The 13228-nt window shown below is 48.0% G+C and overlaps 1 protein-coding gene across 2 annotated transcripts in view; it reads left to right on the forward strand.

The window, feature by feature from the left end:
• PTDSS2 (phosphatidylserine synthase 2) overlaps nt 1–13228 on the forward strand; it is a 62872-nt gene that overhangs the window by 32475 nt on the left and 17169 nt on the right. Inside the window, exons 1-2 of one of the 2 annotated variants that reach the window (XM_077115235.1) lie at nt 1866–2353; nt 4637–4738. Coding sequence is in view for 1 of the 2 variants with exons in the window: in XM_077115236.1 (XP_076971351.1) it covers nt 4637–4738 (102 nt within the window). In the remaining variant the exon portion in view is untranslated. Of the gene's footprint in view, nt 1–1865; nt 2354–4636; nt 4739–13228 lie in introns of those variants that run through there. The other variant, XM_077115236.1, reaches the window with a different exon arrangement.

The raw sequence follows: 13228 nt of genomic DNA on the forward strand, positions 1-13228 counted from the left end.
CTGTGTTCCAGTAGCCATGTTTCTTGAAGATGATTGTATAATGATATAGCTTTCACAATGTGACTGTGTGATTGTGAAAACCTTGTGTCTGATGCTCCTTTTAGCTACCTTGTCAACAGATGAGTAGAACACGTGGAATAAAAATAAATAATAGGGGGAACAAATGTTAAAATAAATTTAGTTTGAAATGCTGGTCATCAACGAAAGGGAGGGGTAAGGGGTATGGTATGTATAGTTTTTTTGTTTGTTTTTGTTTTATTTTTCTGTTGTCTTTTTATTTCTTTTTCTGAATTGAAGCAAATGTTCTAAGAAATGATCATGATGATGAATATGCAACTATATGATGATATTGTGAATTACTGATTATAAATGTGAAACAGAATACTATGTTAAGAATGTGTTTCTTGTAATTTTTTTTTAATTTAAAAATTAATTAAAAAAAAGATGAAAAAAATTTCCTGTCCGTCTTTGGACAGTTGTGGTATAATGTGTCCTGGTATAGATCTCTAGAGTTTCTCCTGCTTGGGGTTCTCTGAGCTTCCAGGATATGTATGTTCATCTCTTGTATCAGATTTATGAATTTCCCGTCCATTATTTTCTCAGATACTTTTTCTGCCCCTTTGCCTCTCTCTCGTCATTCTGGGATCCCAGGGTGTGTACCTGGTACCCAGGATGGGTCCCCCGGTCCCTCGGGCGCTGCTCATCTTACGTCTGCTCCTCGCACTGGGTGGTCGCAGTTGTCTGCAAGTTCACGGAGCCCTGCTTGTGTCTATTCACCTCTTGAATCCATCTAGTAAATTTTTCATTTCTGGTACTGTACTTTGCACCTCCAAAATTTCTGCTTGTTTCCTTTTTTTCAATTTCTATATTTTACGTTTTCAGTGTTTTCCTAATTTTCTGGAGCTCACTGAACATATTTAAGACAATTTATGTTAAGTCTGTGATGAGGCATGTATACGCCTCTTCAGGGATGGTGTGCCGGTTTACTTTGTCATGCCCCCCAGAAAATTCATGTCCTTTAACCCTCATTCAGTACCCCTGGGGGGAGCTTCCTATTGTCTCCGTGGAGATGTGAGCCACCCATTCCAGGTGGGGTCGCTTCCTGGAGCCCTTTAAGAGGGAATCGTGGAAAAAGCTCAGAGCCGACAGATATCCCACAGCCAGAGACCGCTGGAGATGCAGAATGAAAACGCCCCGGGGAAGCCTGATGAAATGAGGAGAAAGCGACGGGACGTGGCCGTGGTCCCTCCTGCTGAGAGAGAAACCCTGAACCTCATCTGCCCTTTCTTTGGATGCCTTATTTTGGACATTTCTGTGGCCTTAGAACTGTAAACTTGCGACTTTATTCCTTTTTTAAAAGCCATTTTGTTTCTGGTATATTGCATTCCAACAGCTTTAACAAACTGAAACATAGTTTATGGCAAATTCATTTTCTTTACTGAATGAGCTATAATTTACTGTTTCTTTGCATGTTTTCTTGTTGGGAACTGGACATTCTGAATATTAAGCCGTGACTCTGGACGTCTGGTTTCCACTCCTCTGGGATCGGCAGGGTTTTGTTGTCATTGTTGAGGCTGAAGTTGTTCATCTGTGACTTTTCCAAACTGTTGTTGCTCCTAAATGGGGAAAGGAAGCAGAAAAGACAGAAGAAATGGTGCTGCCTCCTTAGGTCTTCTCGGCCGCTCTTCCCTGAGGGTCTCTGGAATAGTGGCCGCCCTGAGACCCGCCCCCCCAGCGACCTGAAGAGGCTGATCGAAAGCAGTGACCAGCAGTCAGACCACACGCACCACAGGTTCTGGACGGAGGCCTGGGTCCTCCCAGCCACCCTGCCCTGAGAGCCGCCCCGGGAGCCGGGCTGCAGCCCCCAGGGCTGCCCGCCCCATGGCTGGGGACGGGGGTGGACAAGGTCCATGGTGTTGACTGCAGCTCACCAGCCCCTTCCTCCCATCCCTCCCTGACCGCTGCTCCATGGTCCACTGGGCCCCAGAGTCCAGCAGTGGACACGCGCAGTTCCTGGCAGCTCAGTGGTTTGGGTGGAGGGACGGATTCCTGGGGCTTCCTACTCTGCCATCTTCCCTCCGTCCTCCTCCCACCTGAATTTGATTTGTGACATCATTCCTGTGTGTTGCGTTTTCTTCTGAGGATTCATGAATGCTCAGCAGAGGAGGCAGGGAGAGCTGTGGGCATCTGTCCTGCTTTTCAGCCTCCACGTCGGAGCGTCAGGAGCCTATGCTCCCGCACGTGAGAATCCCGAATCTCAGAGACCATTGCGTGCCATCTGCTCATCTTACAGCTGAGGAGATGCTGGGTTGTCTGGTGGGACAATCTGCCCTGCTGCTGACAACACCCTAAGGCAAGTGCTGCCTTCACTGGGTTCCACCCACAGTCCAAGCAGGTGGCCCATGTAGGCTCCAGGGCTGAAGAGACCTGGACTAGATCCCTTCTCTTTAGGTCATCTGGGAACACGCCCACCTTCTTGTGTTCCATTTTCTAGCCAGTCTCGCAGCTGCTGGGCTTCCTGCTTGTGCCTCTTCTCCAGCCTTAGTCCTCATGCCCATGCCTTCCAAGGGGCCTCTTGAAGCCAAGTTGGTTTGCAGCCTTCCCCTGCCCAGGGCTGGAGCCAGCATTAAGGCTGAGTCCTCACTGGGCCACTTGAACCAGCATGTGCTTCTCCGGCGCCTCTTCCCTGCCTTCCAGTCCTGCCCAGGTGTCACTGAGCAGGCCTCCCTTTACCTCCACCCAGTTTGAAACTGCAGCCCATCCTTTCCCAGCACCCCTTGTCTGCTCTCACTTTGTTGTCCCAGTTGTCAGGCTTCCTTATGTGCCGTTCCTCGGGTCTGCAGTTATCTTGCCTCTTGGGGGAGCTCAGAGAGTGTTGGGGACATCAAGGCCACCTCCCAGCCCTTGCCAACCTCTCCTTTCCCCCTCTTCCCCCTCCTGTTCTCCCCTTTTCCACTCTTGCTTGCGTGTGTGCAGGTCTTTGGCCTGGGTCTTTCGCAAGAGTCTGTAGGCAGCTTGAGGAGAACTGCCTGCTAGCGTGTGCATGCAGGTTGCTTGTGTGGGCGGGGCCCCTTCCCCTGGAGCCTGTGAAAGCATGTCAACCCATTAGCTCCCTCATCTCAGCAGCATGACCTGACCGGAGCAGTTACCCTCCCAGGCTCTGGCCAAGGTGGCATCTCTTCCCCTGCTACTTGGACCCTTTGTGCTGTGCAAGAAATAAAGTAGTCGTGCGCTAGGAGTCTCTGTGCCCGAGCCTCTGTGGGATGCACCAGATAGCTGCTCACCCCACATGGGGCATGGCTTTGGGGGTCACCTTTGCGTTTCCTCAGTTCTTGGATGGAGTTGCGTGTGCTGGGTCACAGCAGGTTCTGTGGAATGAATGAATGTGTGAGGGGGTGGGTGGGTCAGTGAATGAGTGGGTGGTGAGTGGGTCAGTGAATGAGTGGGTGGTGAGTGGGTCAGTGAATAAGTGGGTGGGTCAGTAAATGAATGAGTGAGTGGGTCAGTGAATGAGTGGGTGGGTGAGTGGGTCAGTGAATGAATGGGTGGGTGGGCTAGCGGATGGCTTGCACTCCCTCCAGGTCCCTCGAGGCTCCCCCCGCCCTGAGTCATGATTGCTGTCAGGAGACTTGTAAGCTGAGGGGAGAGCCTTGGAGCCCCCGCCCCACCTGGCTGCGTGGCCTCGGACAGTGCTGCTTGCTTTGCCTCCAGGCCTGGCTCCTTTTCTGTGACCCTGGGTAGTCCCTGATGTGGCAAGTGCCATGGCAGCACATGGACACACACACCCACGAGTTACTCCCTTCATACACACACACCCACGAGTTGCTGCTTTTTGTTGTTATTAACTTTATCTGAAAGCTTTCAGCACCCAGTAGGTTCTTGATTCTCATGCGTGTCTCCTTACTCTCCACACGGAGATCTGACGGCCTCGGGGTGTGTGTCCTAGACCTGGGTGAGCTCTGGCCACAGCTTCGCAGAAGGGGCAGGCCAGGCTTCCTGAGAGCCCCGGAGTGCTTGCCGCCGCTGGCCATGCTCCTGGACAGCCACCAGCTCGGGGAAGAGCCCTTTGTAGATTTAGGCCCTTGTGAGCAGAGAATCAGCTTCTCGAGTCACCAGACCCAGGGAAGGAAGTTGGTTTCTCTGCTGTAGTTACTGGGCAGGTCTCTGAAATACTGAGCTCGTCTACTGCGCGGAGTTCAGCTGAAAGCAAGGCTGAGATTTCCCTGAGTTCCTGTGGCCCTGCACCTGGTGGCTGGGACCAAGGCTGTGCTGGAGAAGCATGCCCCCACCACATCTCGGGGCACAGTGGGCAGAGCCAGAGCCAGGTGCCGAGAGGCGACCTCGTGCCCGTGTCTCTTCTGGTGGACAGTGGTCTCTGCGCCAGGCCATCTTGGTAAACCCTCTTTGGAGGGACGGGGCTGCTGTTGTCACCAGCTCCCGCCTCTCAGCTGTAGCCCTCGCAGCCGCAGCCGGCGTGGCTGTCACTTGGGCCTCTATCGCCTTCACGGTTCACGTTCAGACTCTTCTGGAAATGGCCAGGCCTCTGGCGTTTTTGCGGGGTGGACGGTGGAAGGTGCAGCTTTCCTGCGCGGTGCTGTCCGTGGCCTGACCGCGTGTACATGTGTTTGGGTTTCAGGCGCGCGCACACCCTGACGGTGCTGTTCATCCTCACCTGTGCGCTGGGCTACGTGACTCTGCTGGAGGAGACGCCCCAGGACACGGCCTACAACACCAAGAGGTAACGCCCCCACAAGGCCACTGGGGCTGCCCAGCCCCTCCACTGTTTCCCAAGGGCCCGTGTCTCACGGCTGCCTCTTGGGGCGTGGGGCCTGTGTTGCCCCTGGGGGTTGCGAGTGTGTGTGGCTGCCTCTCGTGCTTGCGGCCTGTGCGGTGTCAGCGTGCTGGAGGTTGAGCGTGAAGCAGAAGCCTCTGGTGGTGGAGTGGTTACGTTTGGGTGTCTCCTGGATGACGTGCAGTGCCCCATTGGCTGACTGTGGTCCTGCGCTCTGGTGTGGATGCTTTTCGAAAATGTTAGACCAGCTCTGAAGTGTCAGGTGACTGATTGATGACCTCTGCTCTGCGGGATGGCCACGGGGGTGGGGGTTGGGGGGATGGGGGGGATGGGTCCGGGGAGAGCAGGCGAGGGTCAGAGCACTTTTGTCAGAAGACACTGTCGGGGGATCTAGGCTCTGGTGGAACTTGCTAGGCCTGCTCCCTGGAGGAGGGCTGTCCCTGTCCCTACCGTTAGAGGCATGTGGGGACCCTCTGTGGGCTCTTCCCCACCTTTGCTTTGCTGGATCTTCCTCTTTTCCTCTCCCTGGGTGCCACTTTCTTTCCTGGCCCTCCTGGCGGTCCCCTGGCTTTTGGAACATCCACAGTGTGGGTGACATCCAAGCGGTGAGTGCCAGCTAGACGTCGCTGCACCGAAGGCCTTCCTGATGGCTCCTTGTGGGTGTCCAGGGAAATATCAGACCTCAGGTGCATACGCTTGGAACTTCTGAGCCCCTGGCCACCCTTCCCCACTGTCCCTGCTCGATGAACTCCCAGGCAGAATCCCCTTCGCCTGCTCCTTCTCACCTGCTCACAGAGCAGTCTCAGGACTCTTTTCTCTCTGTATGTCTGTGTTTTGGAGACACTGGGCATCTTTTCAGCTCCTGTTCTCTGGCCCCTAAACCCAGGCCAAGAGCGGAACAGCACCCCCCTCACAGATGTGGTGGTGCTAGACAGCACTGTCCACGTGACCTGTGATTCCTTCCCAGTAAAGTCCTCGCATGTGTGCACCGTGCATCTTCCCTGAGACCTCAGCACGGGCCCCTGCACCCCCCCCACACAGGAGCCTGCCCTTGTTGTGGGGAGGAGGCCTGCATGCTGCCCTGCCTGAATCCCCCAGTGACCTGCAGGTCTCCAGGGTGCGTTTGTTTTTATAATGGGGCAGGTTTAGATGCCCTCAAGGGCGGTTCTTATGCATAGAAAAGACTTTCTAAAGATCGCTTTTCTTTAAAAAAATTAAAATGTAGATTATTAAAGTTATACATTTAGAAAACTACTTTTCCTTTAAGTTTTCCAATTCAGCCTATGTATCGTACTCCTCTTCTGATGGGTCTAATGGGTTCTGTCACTTTGAGGGAGATTGCTTTGTTTTTCTTAAATCTGCTTTACTGAGATGCAGTTTACACCAATAACATAACCTCATTTACAGAGTGTGCATCTGTGTGCCACAGGGAGCCAAGGTACAGAGCACTGCCCTCACCCCAGCCCGGCCCTTGGCACCACTCCACCACCGGACACTTGTTGTTGCCCTGGCAGTCCACAGACGGAGCCCTGCCTTGTGTGCTCTCTCATGTCTTCTCCTCCCACTCAGCTTGACGGCCCTGCACATCCAACGCGTCACACGGACCTCTCGTGTGGTCTTTTTATTGCTAGGTGGTGTTTCGCTGATGGGTCTGGTGGTGACATTTTCGTGGTTTCCAGTGCTTCTGACTGACACATTTAAGGGACCTAGTTTATTCCATTTACAAATTTAGTAAACAAAGCATCTTCACACATTTTAAAACCACATGTTGAAATGTTATATATTTACAATACTGAAGTAAAAAAAATAGTTTGAGGACTCCTACTACCAGTTTTAAGACTTATTTTTAGCTACAGAAATCACAATGGCATGGGACTGGCAAAAAAAACAGAGAGGCATAGACCAGTGGAACACAATAGACAGCCCAGAAATAGGTCTGCACAATCAAGTTGACGGGTCGTTGACAGAGGAGAGGCAGCTTGTGAAGAAGGGAGAGGAGGGCTTTTCAGCAAATGGCACTGAACAATTGTGCATCTGTATGAAAAAAATGAACACAGACCCAGACTTTTTATCCTTCACAAAAAGAAGCTCAGAATACCAACATGGGTTATCAAGTTGGGACCTATTGTGACGGATTCTACATTGTAAGTTCTTACAGCAGTCATGTATATTCAGGAGTTGTAACTGTTATTTCTAAATTCTGAGATACCGAGCTATTTGTATGTAGCCTGGTTATTCCCAGAATCTTCAGGTATTTATGTGACACCTGAGACTCAGAGAACTGAAGCTGTGAAGGTCAGCTGTTTCCCATACAGGAACTGTTAAAAAGTTGAAAAAGTGATCAGATTTCAGTAGAGATGTGAATGGAGCTGATCTGGATAGGACTAAGGTATCTCAGAATACAGGGTAAGACTTTTAAAACTTCACCTCCTGTGTGAGACTGAAGGGAGAGATGTCTATTGGGTGCAAAATTTATATTTTGAATGGTACATTTCCTAATTTAACTTGTGTGGTCAGTTTAATTGAACACTAAGTACATGGAATCTTGAATAGGGCATGAAATCTTGTTGGTTTGTCCAGGTTACTGTGATGTCCTGATATATCCCACAGTAATTTGGGCAGTGAATAAAGAAGTATTTGCAAAGTCCCCTTGGGGGCTTGTGGAGAAAAGGAGAAATATTCAACTTCCCCATTTGGAGAATTTCTGATATTCTTGCAAGCAGTGGGGGCAACCAAATCAATAGGCCGAGCCCTCGATCTTGGGGTTTGCCCCCATGAAAACTTATTCCTGCAGAGGATAGGCTAAGCCTACTGATAATTAGGCCTAAGAGTCACCCCCAGAGAACCTCTTTTGTTGCTCAGATGTGGCCTCTCTCTCTAAGCCAACTTGGCAGGTGAACTCACTGCCCTCCCCCCTATGTGGGACCTGACTCCCAGGGATGTAAATCCCCTGGCAATGTGGGATGTGGGGCAGAAATCCTCTGATGGACTGGGACCCAGCACCAAGGGATTGAGAAAGCCTTCTTGACCAAAAGGGGGAAGAGAGAAATGAGACAAAATAAAGTATCAGTGGCAGAAAGATTTCAAACACAGAGTCCTGTAGGTTATTCTTATACATTATGTAGATATCCCTTTTTAGTTTATGGTGTATTGGAGTAGGTGGAGGAAAGTACCTGAAACTGCTGAGCTGTGTTCCAGTAGCCTTGATTCATGAAGATTTTATAAAGATGTAATGTTTACAGTGTGACTGGGTGTTGCTAGTTGCCAGAATGCAACACACCAGAGATGGATAGGCTTTCAGTAAAGGGGGATTTATTTAGTTAATGTATAGTTCTTCAGAGAGGCAGCTAACTTTCCACTGAGGTTCTTTCTTACGTGGGAAGGCACAGAGTGATCTCTGCTGGCCTTCTCTCCAGGCCTCTGGGTGCCAACAGCTTTCCCTGGGGTGATTCCTTTCTGCATCTCCAAAGGCCTGGGCTGAGCTGTGAGTGCTGAGATGAGGTATGCTGAGCTGTTTTGAGTTTGCTGTCTGTTATCAAATAGCCACATCTGCCCTGTCTTTGGTGATTAAGTGCTGCCACCTGGCTTCTGCCAACTCGGGGTCCGGTCATCCCCATCGTATCGTGTTAAGGTTACTAGCTCAGTGACAGCAGTTCCCATGGTAATATCTGACCTACAGAGAAGTGCAACCACAGAGCTCTTCAGGGATGATGGCGCTAGTCACACAAATGTATTTCTCACTGTTCTGGTAAAAGGTGCATCCTCCAGACATTCCTGGGGTGTAAGAGCAGGCTTTGCATGATAAATCCACTCGAACATTCCCATCTCTCTAAGCCTCTGGATCCCCTCATCTACATTATACCAGGGCAGTTCTGGCATTTCAACCTCGGGTAATGTTGGCCACCTTTTGATCCATATTTCAGCCAGCCATCCAAACAAACTGTTAATACCTTTTCTGACCCCTCGAGCTATAACATTAAATACAGAATCTCTGCTTAGTGGGCCCATATCAATAAATTCAGCCTGATCCAGCCTTATATTCCTCCCACCATTATCCCACACCCTTAAAATCCATTGCCACACATATTCCCCTGATTTCTGTCTATATAAATTGGAAAACTCACACAGTTCTTTTGGAGTATAATGTACCTCCTCATGTGTGATACTTTGTACCTCACCTTTAGGGGCCTGTTGGGACTTTAGTCTAGCTATAGGTCTGGAAGAAATGAGGGGTGGTGGGGGTGGGTCATGAAAAGAATGAAAAATATCTTCCAAGCCATTTGCCTCAGGGCATTCATTTGCAGTTTCATCTGGTGAAACAGGATTAATCACTCTAGGGCTAATCCCTTCAGGTGAAGGTTGGGTGGCCAACTCCTCAAGGCAGGCTGGAGGTGGGGTGGCTATGTCCTCAGGGCAGACTATTACAGGGTTATCTAAAGAAGACTCAGCATGACCTAGGGTTTCAACCTTGTCCCTGACATCATTATCAATCCATATGTCACCATCCCATTTTTCAGGGTCCCACTCCTTTCCAATCAGTGCCCTCACTTTAACAGCAGACACCATAAAACATTGAGATTTCAGTTTTTGTTGTAAAGTTGTTACTCTAACAGTAATATTCTGAGTCTGATTTTCAGAGATCTCAAGTCTACGGCTACAGAAAATAAGATTTTCCTTCAGGATACTCATAGAAACTTCTACATCTGTCAGCGCTTAAAGCTTCTCATTTGAAGCCTTAAGCCCATCCCTCTCACTCCTTAATGTAGCCAGTGTATCTGACAACAACCGGCCAACATCTCTATACCTCCTGTTTCCACAAAACTCCATAAAGGTGTCAAAAACATTATCCCCCAGAGCCTGGCTTTGTACAAGCGAAGCATTAGGAGAATCTGTGAAATTTTGACTATCTCTTTTGCCAACTCACTCCATGGATTGGGAATGCTATTCTGATTATAGGAATCAGAGTCCTTAGTGACTTTGAGTCCAGTCAGAGTAGAAAACCATTCATAAAAACCCATTTTTAAGATTCTGTTTCTTAAGAACCACTCTGGCTACCAAGCTGTATTTGTTAGATTCTCTAAAGAAACAGAATCAACAGGAAATATTCGTAAATATAAAATGTATAAAAGTGTCTCATGTAACCATGGGAACGCAGAGTCCAGAATCCGCAGGGCAGGCTGTGAAGCTGACGATTTCGATGCAGGGTCTGGACAAACTCCACAGGAGAGGCTCGCCGACCAAAGCAGGAAGAGAGCCTGTCTTTTCTGAATCCTCCTTAAAAGGCTTCCAGTGATTAGATTAAGCACCACTCATTGCAGAAGACACTCCCCTTGGCTGATTACAAATGGAATCAGCTGTGGATGCAGCTGATGTGATCATGACCTAATTCTATGAAATGTCCTCATTGCAACAGACAGGCCAGCATTTGCCCAACCAGACGAACAGCCACCACCTGGCCAAGTTCACACATGATGACACTGGGTTATTGTGAAAACCTTATGTCTGATGTTCCTTTTATCTAGGGTATGGTCAAATGAGTAAAAATATGTGGATAAAAAATTAAATAAATATATAATAGGGGATAAGGGGTAAAATGGGTAGATGGTTATACTAGTGGTCAGTGAGAGGGAGGGGTAAAGGGTATAGTATGTATGAGTTTTTTCTTTTTTCTTTTTCTTTTTCTGGAATGATACAGATGTTCTACAAAAAGATCATGGTGATGAATACACAACTGTGTGATGATATTTGAGCCATTGATTGCACACCATGTGTGGAATGTATGTATGTGACAGTTTCTCAATAAAAATGTTTTTTTTAATTAGCTCAAAATAGGGTGTGGACAGAACGAAACGTAAAATACAAAAATACACTTTCTTAAGGAAAGCGTAGGAGAAAATCTGTGTGATCTTGGTGTGCTGGTTTCAATGTATTGTCTACCCTAGAAAAGCCATATTTTAATCATGACCTAGTCTTGTGGGGGCAGCCGTTTCTTTAAGTCCTGATTCAATAGTGTAGGGTGGAAAATTTTTATTAGATTATCTTTACAGAGATGGGATACATGTAATTGTAGGCCTGACCTTTGATTAGATGGAGATGTGGCCCTATCCATTCAAGGTGGGTCTTGATTAGTTTACTGGAGCCGTTTAAAAGCGGGAACATTTTAGAAATTGCTCAGAGCTGAGCAGAGCAGATGCTTGGAGACACCCACAGAGACATGGATGTTTGTAGATGCTTGGGGCACTCACAGAGAGGGCAGCTGCCTCGCAGACGTCGCCATATGCCTTCCTGTGAGATGTTAAGCCCGAACCCAGTTGTGAGTGAAGGCCACAGACGCTTCCAGAAGAAACCACTGGCATCAGAAGCTGTAAGCAACTAAGTGGGAACAAGGATCAGCAGACACCAGCCATGTGCCTTCCCAGCTGACAGAGGTGTTCCAGACAGCATTAGCCTTTCTTAAGAGAAGGTAACTTCTGGTTGGTGCCTTAATAGGGACACCATCACATCCTTAAAGCTGTAAACTTGCAACATAATAAATTCCCTTTTTAAAAGCTGATCCTTTTCTGGAATATTGCATTCTGGAAGCATTAGCAAACTAAGATGCTTGGGTTCAGTGATTAATTTGTAGATACAATACCGGAACCCAATCCATGAAAGAAAAAATTGATGATAAGTTAGACTTCATTAAAATAAAAAATTGCTCAGCAAATACACTGCTCAGGAATTAAAAGAAAAGCTACAGACTGGGGTAAAATTTCTGCAAAACATATCTGATAAAGGTCTCGCTTCAAAACATATAAAGAACTTTAAAAACTCAACAGTAATAATACAAGTGGCATAATGAAAAACTGGTAAAAAGATCTGAATGGATACTTCACCAGAGATGTACAGGTGGCAGCTAAGATGCTCAGCAGCCTATGCCATTAGATAGTAGTCAGTTAAAATCTGCAGGGAGAGACCACTGCACTCCTATGAGAATGACTAAAATCCAGAACACTGACAACACCAAATGCTGACAAGGATGCAGAGGCACAGGGACACCTGCTCACACTGGTGGGAATGTGAAATGGCTCAGCCACTTTGGAGAATAGTTGGGCAGTTCTTGTAAAGCTAAACATACAGCAGTGACGCTCCTAGGTATTTACACAATTGAGCTGCCAGTTATGTCCATATGGAAACCTGTATTTGAGTTTTTATAGAGGCTTTATTCATATTAGCCAAAACTGGAAGTAACAAGATGTCCTTCAGGAGGTGAATGGATACCTAGACTCCTGCATTCACGCAAGTGAATATCAACCCACCAGAAGACGTGGATGATGTACCCTGATTCATTTGGGCACTTTTAACTGAAAATAGTTTCTTATCAGATAAGATGGCAGGGTGAGTGCTTTAGGGCTCTGTTTGTGTCCCCTTCCCCACTCCCTGAAGCTTTGAGCAACCAGCAAGAACTGACAGAAACATCTTTCTCAAAGCCCCAGTAAACAATTAAATGATTGTAATAATAGGTCAAGCACCAAGTCAGAAAAAAAAAAGGCCACTTGAAAGTAGTCAGATCTCATGGTGTCCTGGTTGACCCTTCTTCCACCCCTCCCCAGCTCAGTGTGGAGCTAGCCCGTGCTCCCAGAGCAAGTTCCTGGCCCCCCTTCTGGAGGGAGTAGAGTAATCCTGGTGCACATACTGGAAACAGAATGTCTGGACCCGTCTATCTGGTGGAGCTTGAGGGACTCACTGTCCCGGAACCTGCCTGCATGTAGAAAGCAGCTCACCGAGCTCTCCTACAGGGTGCAGTGGGAGAGTAGGCGAGTGGCTGCCTGGGGCAAGGAAGTGCTGGCTGCTGGGCAGACATGCAGCGCCCAGGACCAAGAAGAAAATGTTTCCTCGGAAGGAAGGGATATCCATGACCTTGGAAATGGGAAATTCCTAGGCCCGTGAGCATGTTTGGGCCTGCACAGAAGGAAGCAAGGAACCCTCCACACTTTGGTCTTGAGCTGTTCTCTAAACCCACTCATTGGCTAAGCCCCGGAGGAGAGCATTTCTACAGGTCAGGCTGCAAAGACTCAGGAAACTCTTTTCTTTTCTCTTTGCTTCTTTTAGCTCCTAGCAATCAGGGAAAGCTCTATCGACATTAGCTGTATACAAGGTTAAGGAACAGATGCCTCAGAGATTAAATTCTAGCAGTAACCCATTAAAATATCAAAGTTCCCAGGTTTCATACAAGATTACAAAGCATACAAAGAAACAAGTGGTGATGGCCCAGACCTGGGACATAGCAGCAAAGACTTAAAAAATGGTCCTAAATAGACTCAAAGACCTAAAGGAAAACAAAGAAATAAAGGAAATCGAGAAAATAATAGATGGCAAGAAAGAGAATATTATTAGAGAGTTGGAAATTATGAAAAGGAACCAAACAGAGCTAAAAACCATAGTAACAAAACTTAA

Source organism: Tamandua tetradactyla, chromosome 9 (assembly GCF_023851605.1).
Source record: "Tamandua tetradactyla isolate mTamTet1 chromosome 9, mTamTet1.pri, whole genome shotgun sequence".
Taxonomy (NCBI): Eukaryota; Metazoa; Chordata; class Mammalia; order Pilosa; family Myrmecophagidae; genus Tamandua; species Tamandua tetradactyla.